The 17,991-nt window shown below is 50.9% G+C and overlaps 1 protein-coding gene across 4 annotated transcripts in view; it reads right to left on the bottom strand.

The window, feature by feature from the left end:
* abcc8 (ATP binding cassette subfamily C member 8) overlaps positions 1-17,991 on the bottom strand; it is a 52,689-nt gene that overhangs the window by 1,503 nt on the left and 33,195 nt on the right. For all 4 annotated transcript variants that reach the window (XM_023956135.1, XM_023956138.1, XM_023956136.1 and 1 more), the window contains 18 exons: positions 17,487-17,528; positions 17,267-17,365; positions 15,954-16,038; positions 15,772-15,852; positions 15,025-15,162; positions 14,802-14,927; positions 14,627-14,723; positions 7,347-7,597; positions 4,287-4,453; positions 3,671-3,898; positions 3,485-3,577; positions 2,885-2,987; positions 2,307-2,420; positions 1,406-1,526; positions 1,030-1,160; positions 879-957; positions 688-796; positions 341-444 (listed from right to left, as the gene is read on the bottom strand). In XM_023956135.1, the coding sequence (XP_023811903.1) occupies positions 341-444; positions 688-796; positions 879-957; positions 1,030-1,160; positions 1,406-1,526; positions 2,307-2,420; positions 2,885-2,987; positions 3,485-3,577; positions 3,671-3,898; positions 4,287-4,453; positions 7,347-7,597; positions 14,627-14,723; positions 14,802-14,927; positions 15,025-15,162; positions 15,772-15,852; positions 15,954-16,038; positions 17,267-17,365; positions 17,487-17,528 (2,168 nt within the window). The remainder of the gene's footprint in view (positions 1-340; positions 445-687; positions 797-878; positions 958-1,029; positions 1,161-1,405; positions 1,527-2,306; positions 2,421-2,884; positions 2,988-3,484; positions 3,578-3,670; positions 3,899-4,286; positions 4,454-7,346; positions 7,598-14,626; positions 14,724-14,801; positions 14,928-15,024; positions 15,163-15,771; positions 15,853-15,953; positions 16,039-17,266; positions 17,366-17,486; positions 17,529-17,991) is intronic.

Genomic DNA, 17,991 nt, shown 5'->3' with positions numbered 1-17,991 from the left:
GCTCTGTTCAACTCCTCCTCACGGCTACAAAACGTCACATCTCCTTCAGTTTGAGGTTCTCTGCAGCATCAGCAGAAATCTCCACGACTCCTGTGGTTCTCCTGACAAAGAGGAGGAGCTAAAGCTACAACCAGCAAACACTCTTGGATCCGGACTGGAGTCGGATCCGGGCCAGTCTGCTGAAAGAGGCTGACTGGGGGAAAAAAGACGATGCTCGTTTGATGCTTTCTGAGTATCGATGAGGGAAGGAGGAGGAAGGAGGAGCAGAGGAGGAAGGAGGAGGAGGAGCAGAGGAGGAAGGAGGAGGAGGAGCAGAGGAGGAAAGGGAGCGTCTGCTGACCTAAACCTCCTGGCAGCGTTTTCACCACCGACTTCAGCTGAGCGATCTCCAGAGCTTCCCACAGCATCTCATCCGTTGCCTTCATCTCCGGGTCCAGGTTGAACCTGCACACACACGTGCACACACACGTGCACACACACGTGCACACACACGTGCACACAGTTTTTCTCTGATGTCATCACAGATGTTTGCATCTCTTCTTCATCCCTCAAATATCTGAGGAAACATCTGGGCTGCATCTCTCCTCAATGTGTCTCGTTGAACTCAGTCTATCTGTCCGTCCCCCCCCCCCACACAGTCTTTTGCTGACCCCAACACCCCCCCATAGAAGAAGGGGGTCATCCTACCGGATGGTCCCGCTGAACAGGATGGGGTCTTGGAGGATGATGGACAGCCGGGACCTGAGGGTCTGCAGAGGCAGCTTGGAGATGTCGATGTTGTCGATCACGATCCTGCCTAAGGAGAAAGCCGGCAGCGTGAGACGCAGGAAGGGCGTGGAAGGGCGTGGAAGTGTCTGCGTGTGACCAGGAACATTTACCCTCAAACATGTCCACCATGCGGAAGAAGGCCAGCGAGAAGGAGGACTTGCCGCTCCCGGTCCTGCCGCAGATCCCCACCTGTGGAGAGAAGCCGATGGTTTCTCTGTCAGCCTCACGCCGGCCTCACGCCGGCCTCGTGCACGTCTTTACCTTCTGCCCGGGGCTGACGTGCGCGTTCACGTTTTTGAGCACGGGCTTTAGCGAGGCGTCGTAGCGGACGCTCAGGTTCTGGATCTTGATCTCTCCGTGGCGGGGCCAACCGTCCGGCACCTGAGACACAGCTGAGACACACGGAGCGCCGTTTATGAGGCTCAAGAATCAGACGGGTCATAAATACGTTCCAGGTTCCATCCCAGAACTGCAGGATTATAAGTTATAGAGTGAAAATAAAAGGGAGGGGACAGAAATAGTTTGGGTTTAAAGGACATAAACATGTGAGCCAACAGGAGCCCACAGGGATGAGGAGGAGCAGAGATGAAGGAGGAGGAGATCAGTGGACTGCATGCGTCGGCGTCGGCGCACTCACTGAGGAGCCCCTCGTAATTCTCAGCTTCAGTTCTGAGGAGCCCGTTAATCCTCTTGACGGCGCCAAGCTGCACCTCCATGTCTGCCAAGTTTCGCACCATCCAGTTCATGTAGTTGGACACCTGAGAGGAGGAGGAGGGGGAGGAGTTAGGCTGCAGCCGCTGAAGCCTCAGCTGTTAGTTTCACGTCTGTGGAGCTGAAACTCCAGAAGAACAGCAGACGGACGGATTCGCCTGCAGCTTCCGTTTTTCACGTCTTCAGCATTTCAGCGTCAGCGGATGATTTCAGCAGCAACGGTTCAACAAACAGAATCAGTTCCAGCAAAACCCAAAGAATCAAACCGGTTTAGAGGATCAATGAGTTTCAACATAAACGTCTTCAGAAGTTTAACGTTTTTATGCAGATTAAGATTTAATCCTCTTTGCTTTTTCTCAATGTTCACTTTTGTAAATATTTAAAATTTATGCATCATCAGCATTCGGACGCTCCACCTGTGAGGGCGGGGCTATCGGCAGGTGACCCTCAGCTTGATTCTTTGGCTTTTGTGACTTCTGGTTTCCAAACTAGAACCCAAACGTTCCTGAAACCAAAACTTCTTGGTTTTATCCGGATCTTTCTGTCGGTGAGGACCAGCGGATGGCAGCAGTGGATGCAGTTGATTGTTCACAGACAGAAATGAAGGAGGGAAGTTTTGGTTTGTGGTTCACCTCCACCTGCCTGTCTGAGAAAGGAGATGACGGTCAAACTCCGCCTCTCAGCACCGACGTGTTTGAAAAGAGGCTGACCAATCAGAGTAAGACCCTCTGTCAGTGGGCTGGGCCCTAACCTAAATGTGGGAGGAGCGACGTTTAATTTTGTTAAACCGTCACGTGACGCGAAGGAAACGAGCCGCACGCGCTCACCATGAGGGCGTAGGTCAGGCCGAGCCCCACCAGCCCGGGAGACAGCTGGTTGTATAGAGAGCTGCTGATGGACGCCACGGCCGCCACCAGCACCACGCACGCCCCGATGTACTCCTGCAGACACGCCACAAGGGGAGGGGCAAGGGGAGGGGCAGGACACACGCAAGAGGTCTCAGTTTGTGCCACAAAAATACACGGGTGGTTTATTACAGCAACACACATGCACACACACACATGCACACACACACATGCACACACACGCACACACACATGCACACACACACATGCACACACACACATGCATGCACACACATGCACGCACACACATGCACGCACACGCACACACATGCACACACACACATGCACGCACACACACCCACACACATGCACACACACACCTGCACACACACATGCACACACACACAAAAGGAGCATGTCTAGGTGGCGTCCTCTGCAAAAGTCCAACCAAAAGACAAGGATGTCACGTCATCTTTGCTCATCAGCCCAGAACCGCTCTGTGTGTTCTGGACCAGAACCGGTCTCAGGGTTCTGGATCAGAGCGGCAGGCAGGTTCTTACCATGCGGACCTCCAGCCACCGGTTGGCCGCCGTGAGGAAGAGCGAGGCGATGTTGTTGGCGTCCGTGAACTGCAGCAGCCGGTGTCTGAAGCGCGGTTCGTACCTGCCAACAGAAATCATGCCGGTGTCGGTCGCTCCGGTTTGTTCGGACCGGAGTCCAACAACATGGACAGACGGTTAGGATGCAGGTAGAGACACACCTGTACAGGTGATCACCTGTAGAAAAAGCTCCTGAACTACAACAGGAAATGAAATCAGAGGATTTGACTGTAAACTAAATCCCACCTGACAGAAATCTGAAGAGAAGAAATACCTGATTATGATTGACGTAACCTGGAAAGTTACTGCTGTCGTATTTTTATATATTTCTGTCCCAATTCAGACATAAATTCTTCCTTTTATGACTTAAAAATGTTGAACTTCTACTGGTTTAAAATGTGTCACTTTTTAGAACTTATTTTATTGATCTTTATTCCTAATTATTACTAGTTTAAATAATTGATATATAACTCAGTCAGTTCAGGATTTTATGTAGATTTTTCAGACTGAAACCTTCATCATTTGAGTTTCTAAAGCTCCATCTCTACAGGACGTCCTCACCTGAGGGCTCTTATGGTGGGGAGTCCTTCCACCGTCTCAGAGAAGTGGGACAGCAGGGGCAGTTGGGTGCTGTCCTCCAGCTGCTGCAGGTCCCTGAGCGGCAGACAGAGCAAAGGCCTCAAACCCTCAGTCCAGCAGCAAACAGAGACGGGACGCTCTGACACGGCGCCGCCCTTTCCGGCTCACCTGGACGCCACGCGGAAGTATTTCTGGATGAAGTAGCAGGTGACAGCCAGCGGTAGAAGGGCGATCAGGAAGACGGGCGTGACGTAGGAGATGACGGCCATGGCGGAGACGCAGAGCAGGGTGGAGCGGGAGAGGCACTCCAGCGTGGTGGGGATGTGCTGGTCGATGGTGTTGGTGTCCGTGGAGAAGCGGTTGAGGATGCTGCCGAGCGGCGTCGTCTCGAAGAGCCTGCAGCAGAGAGACGGGTGCAGCGAAGAGTAAGAGTCGGCGTTTCCATGAAAGGTCACGACCCCTGAGTCTGTTAACTACATATCATCCGGATGAGGAGGATGTAAAACGCTGCGGCTTCTCTAACAGATAAAAACATGTTCAGTGGAGATGTATGCTCTAAAACCAAACCATAAAGTGCAGCTGCCCCCCCTGTGCATGTGAGTGCACGCACAGGTGCACAGGTGAACGTGTCATGTGCTCGTGTGTGTTCAGCACAGGAAGGTGAAGCAGATGGTGCTGCGAGTAATGAGGCTAAAAGAGGAGCGCCGCCGCCGCTTTTGACAGATGTGTTTAAGCAGCAAACAAGCAGCAGGAGTCACGAGGCGCCCCCCACCCCCCACATCACCTCATGGGGGCCAGGATGATCTTGTTGAGCAGGCCGTGGTGGAGCTCCTTGGCCGCCGCGAGGCCCGTCCACTCCACGGCCACGGAGGTGGCGAGGCAGAGGACGATGCCGAGGCAGCAGAGCACGCTGAAGACGGACAGGTACCAGGCGTGGCTGAAGCTGCAGTCCTGCAGACACGCAGACACGCAGTTAGCAGAAGACACGGCTGCAGCTCCGGCTGCTGGTTCAGCAGCTGAACCATCAAGGAAATGTCTGCTGGTTCGCTCCAGAACCAACCCTCCCCAGAGGTTCTGCTCAGATCTTTTCAGCCTTTATGCTAACCTTTAATATTTTCAGTTTCTTTGTCACAAAAAGAATTTATGCCTTTCTCATTCCGGAAAATGTGGCACAAAAAACGATTGATTTCCAAAGGCCAACCTTTGACTTCCAGATTGAAGCCTCTTTAGACCTGAAATAACTGAAGTTAGAGGAACCACATAGCATTTTTCAGTCAGTCACGGTTTACTTCAGTGGAAATAATTCAACTGCATCATGAAAATAAACCTGTGAAACTAAAACACCAACGTTTTACGTCTCAGGCTTCATTTCATTGTAACTTCAGTTAGGATCCATGTTTGAATCTTTATTTTCATGATTACCAAATTTGGTTTCATCATATTTTTCTCAAATCATCTGTTGGTCCAAGTCAGCAGCAGCGACACAAACCTCTTTAGGAAAATGAGACGGCCGAGTAGATCGTCAACAGATTCCAACAACAACAGACCCACAGAGCAGACGGTTCTGACCCGGAAACCCAGAACACATTACCAAAAAGTCTGCAGGAGAAAAACAACTGAATTTAAAAAACTTCAAATAAAAGAATCAGTTTCTGGATCTCAAATGAGATCAGAAATGATCCCAGATTTCCCTCAATCCTGTCAGCTTTTCTTCAACATTGTGTGGAGATCCAGTCTGATCTGATCCGGTCTGATCTGATCCAGTCTGATCCAATCATGTCTGATCCATGAGCAGGACTCATGAGGTTCCAGTGTGGATCCGTCCAGAGCTCAGAGAACGAGGCTTAGAGCCTCAGGACTTCTGCCAAGCAGGACGTGCTTGGAATTCAAACACCTTTTCACGTGCACTCAGCTGTGCACGTGTTTATGTGCACGTGCGTGGTCAGACCGACTGTCTGAGCCCTTCATCTGACCTGCCTGTGCACGAGCGCGCCCTGCCGCCATGAGCAGCGGCGTTCCGCTGCCAGCAGCTGCTGTGACCTGCGGGCGCGAATGACGAGGCTCTCCTTCCAAATATAACCTCCGTGGACACGAAGCTCCGCCTGCGGATTCCTGCACGTCTGCTCTGCACAGACACCTGATTAACCCAAACACGGCGGCGGCCGCTGCAGCAGAGACGCACGGAGAACACGGGAGACGGAAGCATCAGAACCACGGAAACATGAGGAGATGCGATGGTTGACAGATGTTCACCTCGTTTCCTGTCTTCTCTGAGCCGATGACAGTAGACACCTATAACCCCCCCCCCCTCTCAACATTTAGGGGGCGTTTTCCTCCCACTGTCACCCCTCAGAACACATTACACTACAAATTCATGTAATCCAGTGAATCCAGTAATCTGCTGGTATCCAACAAGTTTCATCTGCAGCTTGTGTCGCTCAACCGACGTCCGACACTGATCCGTGTTTTCCTGCCAGGCTTTTCTACACGTTTAGAAAACATTTCAACATATCAGAGTCTGAACTCAGAGAGACTCAAACCCATTTATGAAAACCAGCATCCTCTACCGGCGGAGCTGTGTGTGCAAGACCAGATTCTGGAAGGAGTTCCTGGAGGAGACGGTGGACGAATTCTTCACAACGTCTTCATCTCTCTTCCTGTAAGCTGATTCTGTTTAGAGCGGCTTCTGTTTCCATCACGGGTTGCCATGGTGATGTAAGAGGGGAAGCTGCTACGTGACACTGGAGAGCCGCAGCTGAACCTGAGGACCGTCACGGCGCCTCAGAGGGACGTCCCAGACGGAGCCGAGGACACCTTTAGGGTCAGATTTCATGAAAACACAAACCCGAGGACCGCGCAGCTGCAGACGCAGCAGCAGCAGCAGCTGCAGACGCAGCAGCAGCTGCAGACGCAGCACCAGCAGACGCAGACGCAGCAGCAGCAGAGAAACTCGACCCAGATCCTAACCACAGTCTAAGCTTGTGTCCAAATTCCTTCCCTGCTCACTACATAGTCCACTTTATAACGTGTTCCCCATTTTCTAGTCTGTCTGAATCTACAATTCCAAAATCCAGAGTCCTAGAAAGTTCCTAGAAGTCTCTGCGAGAAATCAGTGTGCGTTGATGCTCACTAGATCGGGGAATATCGACCACAATGCATTGCGTCTGAACAATTTTTGCCAAAGAATTGTGTCTAAATGTATTTTTTTAATAAACCGTTCATGTTTTTATCTTCAGAAGACAGTGGATTCATTAATAATCATCCTAAAACGCTCATATTAATTCAATTTTATCTTCATGAAATCAATGACGTCCTATTCGCCGTTAACAAATAAAAGTAGTGAGCGTGGCGTCTGAATTGCTTTTAAATTTCAGGGCTCTACATTGTCCTGCACTGTATAGTTTTTCAGTAGTTAGGGGTTAGGGGGGGGAATTCAGACACAACCTAAATGTCTGAATCTGCAGCGGGGGCACTGTGGACGGAGCTCCGCCCAGCAGATCCAGACTTTATGTTTGACACTTTTCTTTGTTCAAATACACCAAAATATGAACATTGAACAAACAATTCATGAACACAATGACACACAAACACACATGTTGGGGCGGGATCTTCCATTCAGATGAATATTTTCCCAAATAGCTCCATTAAATAACCACATTTCTGAGCTTTACATTCATGTAAAGACATTAAGACGATCTGAAGAACCTCCTTCACCACAGCTTCTTTCATGTTCTCTAAATGCTTTAAGGTGAAGCAGCTCTCTTACTGATGACCAGCAGCGCCTCGGGTGGAGGTCATCAGTGGGTCATCAGACCCATCCGCAGACAATTATTCAGCCGCTCACCTGAGTGGCAGCAGAGCAGTTGCGAGGCGAGCCGTCCGCCTTGGCCGAGATGACGTGGGAGGTCCAGCGGGCCAGCCAGTAGTCGATGGCGACCATGAGCGAGTGCTTGAGCAGCTGGGAGAGCAGCAGCAGTGACAGCAGCAGCGGCCCGGCAGAGGACAGGTAGGCGCCGCAGGAGCGCCAGGGGATGGTGGCGCGCTGACGCATCACCTGGGACAGGTTGTCGTCGTCCTCGCTCTCCATAGATTCCTCTGCCAACAAGAAAGAAGGAATCTCTGTGCGTCAGGATGAACCCGCTTCTTCCACTCCGTAAAAACTGGGAACTTGGGATCTATTATTGATCAAAAACCTTCATCAAATTATTACTTTTCAGATCAGAAAAATATTTCACTGACAGATTTTTTTAATGTTAGGATGAATTTCTTCTTTTCTGTGTTTCTTTTTAGGTCGTTGCTCTTCTTTATCCTGAGCAAAGGTTTCATTTGAATAAAACTACGGTGGCCCTGAAGTGCAAATCACAATAAAATGTCACTCAACACCAAAAAGATCACAATTAAAACAGCAACAATAAAAAATGGGAAACATTATGATCAGTTTCCTGTGAGCTCAACAGTCCTGTCGGTCAAACAAACTGGGGGGTTTTGGCGTTTGCCATGAAGACACCTGACAGGAAAATCCTTTTACTAATCCTGTCTTTCAAAGATCTGAAACTTTTGACCAGCTGAACAGTCCCTTTTATTTAAATTGTTATTTTCAATAAATTAGTTTTTAATTCTGTCAGAAACTTTTTTCTCCTCCTTCTCTTCCTCTTCACCTCTACAGCTCTTCTTCCTCAGCTGCCTGACCTCCAACTCTGGAGAAGGCTGCAAACATGACGTTCCATCAAAGGACGGATCCCAGAGGGAGGAAGCTACGGGTTACCAAATGCAGGCAGATGCTAATGACGGTAGGGGCGCTTTAGAGAATGACCTCTGACCTCAGGAGTGATGTCAAAGACTAAACGCTTCACGCAGAAAGTGAGGCTGAAGGCATCTGGGAGGATCAGCCATGATGGAGGCAGAGCGAAGCAGAAGAGGATGTGAAGGTCGAGATGCTGCTGTTCAGGGGACAGGAGGAGGCGTCCAAACGAGGAGGAGGCGTCAAAACGAGGAGGAGGCATCTAAACGAGGAGGAGGAGTCTAAACGAGGAGAAGGCGTATAAACGAGGAGGAGGCGTCTAAACGAGGAGGAGGAGTCTTAACGAGGAGGAGGAGTCTAAACGAGGAGGAGGCGTCTAAACGAGGAGGGGCCATCTAAAAGAGGAGGCGCCTAAACGAGGAGGAGGCATCTAAAAGAGGAGGCGCCTAAACGAGGGGGGGTGTCCAAACGAGGAGGAAGGGTCTAAAAGAAGAGGAGGCGTCTAAACGAGGAGGAAGCGTCTAAACGATGAGGAGGAGTGTAAATAAGGAGGAGGCGTCTAAACGAGGAAGAGGCGTCTAAACGTGGAGGAGGAGTCTAAAAGAGGAGGCGTCCAAACAAGGAGGAGGACTCTAACCAAAGAGGAGGCGTCTAAACGAGGAGGAAGGGTCTAAACGAGGAGGAGGCATCTTAACGAGGAGGAGGAGTATAAACAAGAGGAGGCGTCTAAACGAGGAAGAGGCGTTTAAACGAGGAGGACGAGTCTAAACGAGGAGGCGTCCAAACGAGGAGGAGGACTCTAACCAAAGAGGAGGCGTCTAAACGAGGAGGAGGCATCTTAACGAGGAGGAGGCTTCCAAACGAGGAGGAGGACTCTAACCAAAGAGGAGGCGTCTAAACGAGGAGGAGACGTCTAAACGTGGAGGAGGCGTCTAAACGTGGAGGAGGCGTCTAAACGAGGAGGAGGCGTCTAAACGAGGAGGAGGCGTCGAAACGAGGAGGAGGCGTCTAAACGAGGAGAAGGCGTCTACACGAGGAGGCGTCCAAACGAGGAGGAAGATTCTTATCGAGGAGGAGGAGTGTAAACGAGGAGGAGGCGTCTAAACGTGGAGGAGGTATCTAAAAGAGGAGGCGCCTAAACGAGGAGGAGGTGTCCAAAGGAGGAGGAGGCGTCTAAAAGAGGATGAGGCGTCTAAACGAGGAGGAGGAGTCTAAACGAGGAGGAGGCTTCTAAACGAGGAGAAGGTGTCTAAACGAAGAGGAGGCGTCTAAACGAGGAGGAGGAGGCGCCTAAACGAGGAGAAGGCGTCTAAACGATGAGGAGGCATCTAGACGAGGAGGAGGCGTCTAAACGAGGAGGAGGAGTCTTAACGAGAAGGAGGAATCTAAACGAGGAGGAGGCGTCTAAACGAGGAGGGGCCATCTAAAAGAGGAGGCGCCTAAACGAGGAGGAGGCATCTAAAAGAGGAGGCGCCTAAACGAGGGGGGGGGTCCAAACGAGGAGGAGGGGGTCTAAAGGAGGGGAGGCGTCTAAACGAGGAGGTGGAGTCTAAACGAGGAGAAGGCGACTAAACGAGGAGGAGGCAACTAAACGAGGAGGAGGCATCTAAAGGAGGAGGAGGGGTCTAAACAAAGAGGCGTCTAAACGAGGAGGAAGCGTCTAAACGAGGAGGAGGAGTATAAACAAGGAGGAGGTGTCTAAACGAGGAAGAGGCGTCTTAACGAGGAGGAGGATTCTAAACGAGGAGTTGTCCAAACGAGGAAGAGGCATCTTAACGAGGAGGAGGAGTATAAACAAGGAGGAGGCGTCTAAACGAGGAGGAGGCTTCTAAACGAGGAGGCGTCCAAACGAGGAGGAGGACTCTAACCAAAGAGGAGGCGTCTAAACGAGGAGGAGACGTCTAAACGAGGAGGAGGCGTCTAAACGAGGAGGAGGCGTCTAAACGAGGAGGAGACGTCTAAACGAGGAGAAGGCGTCTACACGAGGAGGCGTCCAAACGAGGAGGAAGATTCTTAACGAGGAGGAGGAGTGTAAACGAGGAGGAGGAGTCTAAACGAGGAGGCGTCCAAACGAGAAGGAGGAGTCTAAACGAAGTGGCGTCTAAACGAGGAGGAGGCGTCTTAACGAGGAGGAGGAGTATAAACAAGGAGGAGGTGTCTAAACGAGGAAGAGGCGTCTAAACGAGGAGGAGGATTCTAAACGAGGAGGCGTCCAAACGAGGAGGAGGACTCTAACCAAAGAGGAGGAGTCTAAACGAGGAGGAGACGTCTAAACGAGGAGGAGGCGTCTAAACGAGGAGGAGGCGTCTAAACGAGGAGGAGGCGTCTAAACGAGGAGAAGGCGTCTAAACGAGGAGGAGGCGTCTAAACGAGGAGGAGGCGTCCAAACGAGGAGGAGGCATCTTAACGAGGAGGAGGAGTATAAACAAGGAGGAGGAGGCGTCTAAACGAGGAGGAGGCTTCTAAACGAGGAGGCGTCCAAACGAGGAGGAAGACTCTAACCAAAGAGGAGGCGTCTAAACTAGGAAGAGACGTCTAAACGAAGAGGAGGCGTCTAAACGAGGAGGAGGCGTCTAAACGAGAAGGAGGCGTCTAAACGAGGAGAAGGCGTCTACACGAGGAGGTGTCCAAACGAGGAGGAAGATTCTTAACGAGGAGGAGGAGTGTAAACGAGGAGGAGGCGTCTAAACGTCGAGGAGGTATCTAAAAGAGGAGGCACCTAAACGAGGAGGAGGTGTCTAAACGAGGAGGAGGAGTCTAAACGAGGAGGCGTCCAAACGAGAAGGAGGAGTCTAAACGAGGTGGCGTCTAAACGAGGAGGAGGCGTCTTAACGAGGAGGAGGAGTATAAACAAGGAGGAGGCGTCTAAACGAGGAAGAGGCGTCTAAACGAGGAGGAGGAGTCTAAACGAGGAGGCGTCCAAACGAGGATGAGGACACTTACCAAAGAGGAGGCGTCTAGACGAGGAGGAGGCGTCTAAACGAGGAGGAGGCGTCTAAACGAGGAGGAGGCATCTAAACGAGGAGAAGGCGTCTACACGAGGAGGCGTCCAAAGGAGGAGGAGGATTCTTAACGAGGAGGAGTGTAAACGAGGAGGTGTCTAAACGAGGAGGAGGTATCTAAAAGAGGAGGCGCCTAAACGAGGAGGAGGTGTCTAAACGAGGAGGAGGCGTCTAAAAGAGGATGTGGCAACTAAACGAGGAGGAGGCGTCTAAACGAGGAGGAGGCGTTTAACGAGGAGGAGGCGTCTTAACGAGGAGGAGGAGAATAAACAAGGAGGAGGCGTCTAAACGAGGAAGAGGCGTCTAAACGAGGAGGAGGAGTCTAAACGAGGAGGCGTCCAAACGAGGAGGAGGACACTTACCAAAGAGGAGGCGTCTAAACGAGGAGGAGGATTCTTAACGAGGAGGAGGCGTCTAAACGAGGAGGAGGTATCTAAAAGAGGAGGCGCCTAAACGAGGAGGAGGTGTCCAAACGAGGAAGAGGCTTCTAAAAGAAGATGAGGCGTCTAAACGAGGAGGAGGCGTCTAAACGAGGAGGCGCATAAACGACAAGGAGGCGTCTAAATTAGGAGGCATCTAAACCATGAGGGATCTAAAAGAGAAGGCGCCTAAACGAGGTTGAGGCGTCTAAATGAGGAGGAGGCGTCCAAACGAGGAGGAGGCGCCTAAACGAGGAGGAGGCGTCTAAATGAGGAGGAGGAGTCTAAACGAGGAGGAGGAGTCTAAACGAGGAGGAGGCGCCTAAAGGAGGAGGAGGCGCCTAAATGAGGAGGAGGCGTCTTAACGAGGAGGAGGCGCCTAAAAGAGGAGGAGGCGTCTAAATGAGGAGGAGGAGTCTAAACGAGGAGGAGGCGCCTAAACGAGGAGGAGGAGTCTAAACGAGGAGGAGGCGCCTAAACGAGGAGGAGGCGTCTAAATGAGGAGGAGGAGTCTAAACGAGGAGGAGGCGCCTAAACGAGGAGGAGGCGTTTAACGAGGAGGAGGCGTTTAACGAGGAGGAGGCGTCTTAACGGGGAGGAGGAGTATAAACGAGGAGGAGGCGTCTAAACGAGGAGGAGGCGTCTAAACGAGGAGAAGGCGTCTACAAGAGGAGGCGTCCAAACGAGGAGGAGGATTCTTAACGAGGAGGAGTGTAAACGAGGAGGAGGCGTCTAAACGAGGAGGAGGTATCTAAAAGAGTAGGCGCCTAAACGAGGAGGAGGTGTCCAAACGAGGAGGAGGCGTCTAAAAGAGGATGAGGCGTCTAAACGAGGAGGAGGCGTCTAAACGAGGAGGAGGCGTTTAACGAGGAGGAGGCGTTTAACGAGGAGGAGGCGTTTAACGAGGAGGAGGCGTCTTAACGAGGAGGAGGAGTATAAACAAGGAGGAGGCGTCTAAACGAGGAAGAGGCGTCTAAACGAGGTGGAGGAGTCTAAACGAGGAGGCGTCCAAACGAGGAGGAGGACACTTACCAAAGAGGAGGCGTCTAAACGAGGAGGAGGCGTCTAAACGAGGAGGAGGCGTTTAAACGAGGAGAAGGCGTCTACACGAGGAGGCGTCCAAACGAGGAGGAGGATTCTTAACGAAGAGGAGTGTAAACGAGGAGGAGGCGCATAAACGACAAGGAGGCGTCTAAATTAGGAGGCATCTAAACCATGAGGCATCTAAAAGAGGAGGCGCCTAAACGAGGTGGAGGCGTCTAAATGAGGAGGAGGAGTCTAAACGAGGAGGAGGCGCCTAAACGAGGAGGAGGCGTCTAAATGAGGAGGAGGAGTCTAAACGAGGAGGTGCCTAAACAAGGAGGAGGAGTCTAAACGAGGAGGAGGCGCCTAAACGAGGAGGAGGCGCCTAAACGAGGAGGAGGCGTCTAAACGAGGAGGAGGCGCCTAAACGAGGAGGAGGCGTCTAAATGAGGAGGAGGAGTCTAAACAAGGAGGAGGCGCCTAAACGAGGAGGAGGAGTCTAAGCGAGGAGGAGGCAATTAAATGAGGAAGAGGAGTCTAAACGAGGAGGTGCCTAAACGAGGAGGAGGAGTCTAAACGAGGAGGAGGCGCCTAAACGAGGAGGAGGCGCCTAAATGAGGAGGAGGCGCCTAAACGAGGAGGAGGCGTCTAAACGAGGAGGAGGCGCCTAAACGAGGAGGAGGAGTCTAAACGAGGAGGAGGCGCCTAAACGAGGAGGAGGCGTCTAAATGAGGAGGAGGAGTCTAAACGAGGAGGAGGCGCCTTAACGAGGAGGAGGCGTCTAAATGAGGAGGAGGAGTCTAAACGAGGAGGAGGCGCCTAAACGAGGAGGAGGCGTTTAACGAGGAGGAGGCGTTTAACGAGGAGGAGGCGTCTTAACGAGGAGGAGGAGTATAAACGAGGAGAAGGCGTCTACACGAGGAGGCGTCCAAACGAGGAGGAGGATTCTTAACGAGGAGGAGTGTAAACGAGGAGGAGGCGTCTAAACGAGGAGGAGGTATCTAAAAGAGGAGGCGCCTAAACGAGGAGGAGGTGTCCAAACAAGGAGGAGGCTTCTAAAAGAGGATGAGGCGTCTAAACGAGGAGGAGGCGTCTAAACGAGGAGGAGGCCTTAAACGAGGAGGAGGCGTTTAACGAGGAGGAGGCGTCTAAACGAGTAGGCACATAAACGACAAGGAGGCGTCTAAATTAGGAGGCATCTAAACCATGAGGCATCTAAAAGAGGAGGCGCCTAAACGAGGAGGAGGCGTCTAAATGAGGAGGAGGAGTCTAAACGAGGAGGAGGTGCCTAAACGAGGAGGAGGCGTCTAAATGAGGAGGAGGAGTCAAAACGAGGAGGTGCCTAAACGAGGAGGAGGAGTCTAAACGAGGAGGAGGCGCCTAAACGAGGAGGAGGCGCCTAAACGAGGAGGAGGCGTCTAAACGAGGAGGAGGCGCCTAAACGAGGAGGAGGCGTCTAAATGAGGAGGAGGAGTCTTTAGAGGAGGAGGCGTCTAAACGAGGAGGAGGCGCCTAAACAAGGAGGAGGCGCCTAAACGAGGAGGAGGCGTCTAAATAAGGAGGAGGAGTCTAAACGAGGAGGAGGCGTCTAAACGAGGAGGAGGAGTCTAAACGAGGAGGAGGCGTTAAACGAGGAGGAGGCGCCTAAACGAGGAGGAGGCGTCTAAATGAGGAGGAGGAGTCTAAACGAGGAGAGTCTGTGATGGAGGCTCTCACGTCTACGTTTTTCTTCAGCGTTGGTCTCTTTTATAGCGTGCGTTCTGACCACACCTGTTGGATGGCACCTGTCGTCGCACAACTCCACCCCAAAGAGCCGGCAACACGAGAGAGACGACACAACAGATCAAGAGGGCAGCCGGGAGAGTTTAAAGAAAGGAAGCACCGCCGTGGAGCCGCTGCTCAGGTCAGCAGATGCTCCACCGGCCTCTTCCTCACTCACCTTCCTCGTCTTCCTCCGTCTTGGCAGCCTCTCTGGAGTACATGGCCCTCCGCAGGTTTTTCCTCTCCAGATCCGTCATGGTCTCCGTCACGGTCTCCTGAAAAACAAACCCTCAGGTGATGTGAGTCTGCGGCAGAGCGGGACCGTCCCAAACGTCTCAGGAAGCTGGTCTCACCGTCTGAAACTCCTGGTCCTGCCTGTGCATCAGCGTCTTCCACTGCTCGAAGAGCTCGGGTTCAGACTTCTGGATGTCCTTCAGAGTCCCCTCCGTCTGGATGGTTCCCTCTTTCATGGCGATAATCTGCCACATAAAACGAAGGTGAGAGAATGCAGGACTGCGTCGAGAGGCTCCGCAGCCGCAGCTGCAGCCGCAGCCGCAGCGTCCATCCGAGTCTCACCCAGTCTGCATGCGGCAGGTACTGCAGTTTGTGTGTGACCAGCACCACCGTCCTCTTCTCCTCCCTGAGCATCTTCAGGATGCCGTCCTGCATCAGATGGTCACTCAGGTGGATGTCCAGAGCAGAAAACGGGTCATCCTGGAAGAAAGAAATATTCATCCGTATTCACCAGAAAACACTAAAAACATTTTATTTAGAGAAAAACATCCTTTTTCTGCAGCATCTCTGGATCAATGTATCTAATGTAAATCTGAAATACATCATTAGATATTCAAAGAAAAGGAAAAGGAAATGATGACATTTCAATTCACAAATGACATTTGCTTTAAAATGTATTTAACATTTATATAATGTTTTAGAGTTTTTACAAATATTTTAACGAAAATGAAAAAATGAAATTTTACAAAGCAGTTTATTTGATTTTATTTCCTCATGAATCCACTGAATTTCACTGAAAGCCAAAATGAAAAAAAAAAGTTTACATTAAAAATGTCCTGTTGACATGAAGTCTATGCGTCTTTGCATGGCTTCAGTGGATTTGTAGTTTTCTCTCCGGAAAATATCCAAAGGGATTCTGGGAAACACTTCCTGAAAATGTGTTTGTTTTCTTTTGAAGGAATTCCTGTCTTTTATTGTGAAGCAAACCCCACCAGGTTGTGTACATTAAAGAGCATTGATTCTTCACGTAAAGACATAAAGTGACACTTTAGCGTCATCATAATCCTGCAAACATGAAGGATGAGTTACCAGAAACACCACGTTGGTCTGCTGGTACAGCGCTCTGGCCACGCTGATCCTCTGCTTCTGTCCTCCTGACAGGATGATGCCCTGCAGCAGAGACACGAGGAAACCATCAGGAAGACGCCAGCACGGCCCGGGACGGCCCGGGACGGCCCGGGACACCCGGCTTCATGCAGTGTGACACTGACCCGCTCCCCGACCTCCGTCTGGTCCCCCTGTGGAAGGATGTCGATGTCGGGCTGCAGGGAGCAGGCCTCGATCACAGCGTTGTACCTGCAGACACAAGCAGGTGGAGATCACTGATGGTCGACCGCCACGCGCGCCGTTACAGCGCCGCACGCTGCCAACACGGCCAGGACGGTTCCATCGCAGGAAAAGTTTGGGAAAAGGGGTTAAGGGGACAGAGTGGACGCCTTCAGCTACAAAAACGGTGTCCAGGTGACCTAAAAGCTGCTGTGCTCTGCAGCTCTACAAAATAAAAGCACACATGATAAAAGGATCATTTGATCTTAATCTGGTAGTCAGGCTAGTTTAAACCTGCTTCCTGGAAAACCCCCCAGATCAGCTGTAGGTCCACAGACCTGCGTCCACATCAACATTTGTTCTGGTTCCATTTTCCATCATTCACGTTTATTAGGTTGAAATTTAACGAGGATTTTCTCTGCAGAGTCTTCCTCGTTTTGAAGATTTCACCCTTTTTTATTTATTAACACTTTAAAAGGATTCAGTTACAAAGCAGCAATCTCAAACATGAAGAAAACAAACAAACAAACAAACAGACCCACAAATAAACAAATCCTGGCATTCTGGTTTAACTTCCTACTATCATCAAAAGTCCTCTGGATTTTTTACTTTCATTAAATGAAGTGACGTCAGCAGAAGAAAATCAGATTTGCCTCTGGAGAAAACAACAACTTGTAACCCTTGTTCTATCCTAGGCACTTTAACATTGGGAGTTGGGTCATCTAGACCCACTAGACAGTGCTCTGAACCTTTTTTCTTCAATGATTTGTTATCTTCACTGGTGTCCATAGATTACATGAAATCTTTCCACCTTTATCCACCTTTGTCATGGTAGGGAGAACACGTCAATGGAAGGGGGGGGGGGGGGGGGGTCATCTGGACCCCATAGGATAGCACAAGGGTTAAGTCAAATGTGTTTTTTTTGTTTGTTTGTTTTAGGAAGCAGCCAAAAACACAAAAAAGATTCAAATGAAAGAAAAGGTTTTAATGAACAATAAGAACTAAATCAAACGACTTTTCACCTGAAATGACTCCAAATGTTGTTTTGTGTCTAAACAGAAAATTTGGAGCAAAAATCCTCCAAAGACTGGAGACAGAAATGTGTTCATAAAACAAACTATTGATTCTAACCAATCAAAAACTGAACACAGTTGTTTTCCTGAAAACCAAACGGCTCCTTTGCATTTTTAAATGAATTTCTTTGCTTTGTTTGTTTTGGAACAACAGGAAGTTTGGTTCACTTGAAAACTTTGCGTACCTGGACTTTATCATGGGCATCTCAAAGGTCACGTTCTCCACGATGGTGGCGTTCAGCAGCCAGGGCTTCTGGGAAGCGTAGGCCACCGGCCCCCTCTTCCTGCGGGGGGGTTAAACCACAGACAACAGATGGAGCCGGGAGACGACGTGTGGATGTTTGTGCGCTCAGCAGGGGGTCAGAGGTGATGCGTCTCCATGGAGACGGCCATGCCTGAACTCACCTGACAGTCCCGTCACCTGCCGCATCTCTGTCGGGGGTGGGGCTGCGGGGAAAAGAACACGTCACGCCAGAAGCACAAGCAACAGAAAAACAGACCCCCCCCCCATCCTAAAAATAACACTGGCTCTTGGGTCGCTCCTCAGCATCACGCTGCCCTCTAACCAGCTGACGGTCAGGGCAGGGGGGTGAGGGGTGGGGGGGCTGGAGTCCCGCTCATCCTTGGCATGTGTGGCCTCGGTAACTGTACACTGAGACAGACTGTACGGTCCAGAGGCCACACAAACGGGTCACGGCGCTCCTCACCAGGACATCTTCCACATATCATTAGCGTGTTTCTCAGGCCACGCGTGTCACATGAAACTCCAACCATCAGGGGAAACAAAACCCTTTTATGCCACGTCTTTTTCAGCTTCTTTAGCTCCACTCAACATTTTCCCTGAAGGAATAAAAACATTTAATTGATCCGTGCTTTTATTTTGAAAGTTTGCTTTTATTTTGTAGCTGCA

Source organism: Oryzias latipes, chromosome 6 (assembly GCF_002234675.1).
Source record: "Oryzias latipes chromosome 6, ASM223467v1".
NCBI lineage: Eukaryota > Metazoa > Chordata > Actinopteri > Beloniformes > Adrianichthyidae > Oryzias > Oryzias latipes.
The sequence above is the reverse complement of the archived record's forward strand: the minus strand, read 5'-3'. Positions and strand labels throughout refer to the sequence as shown.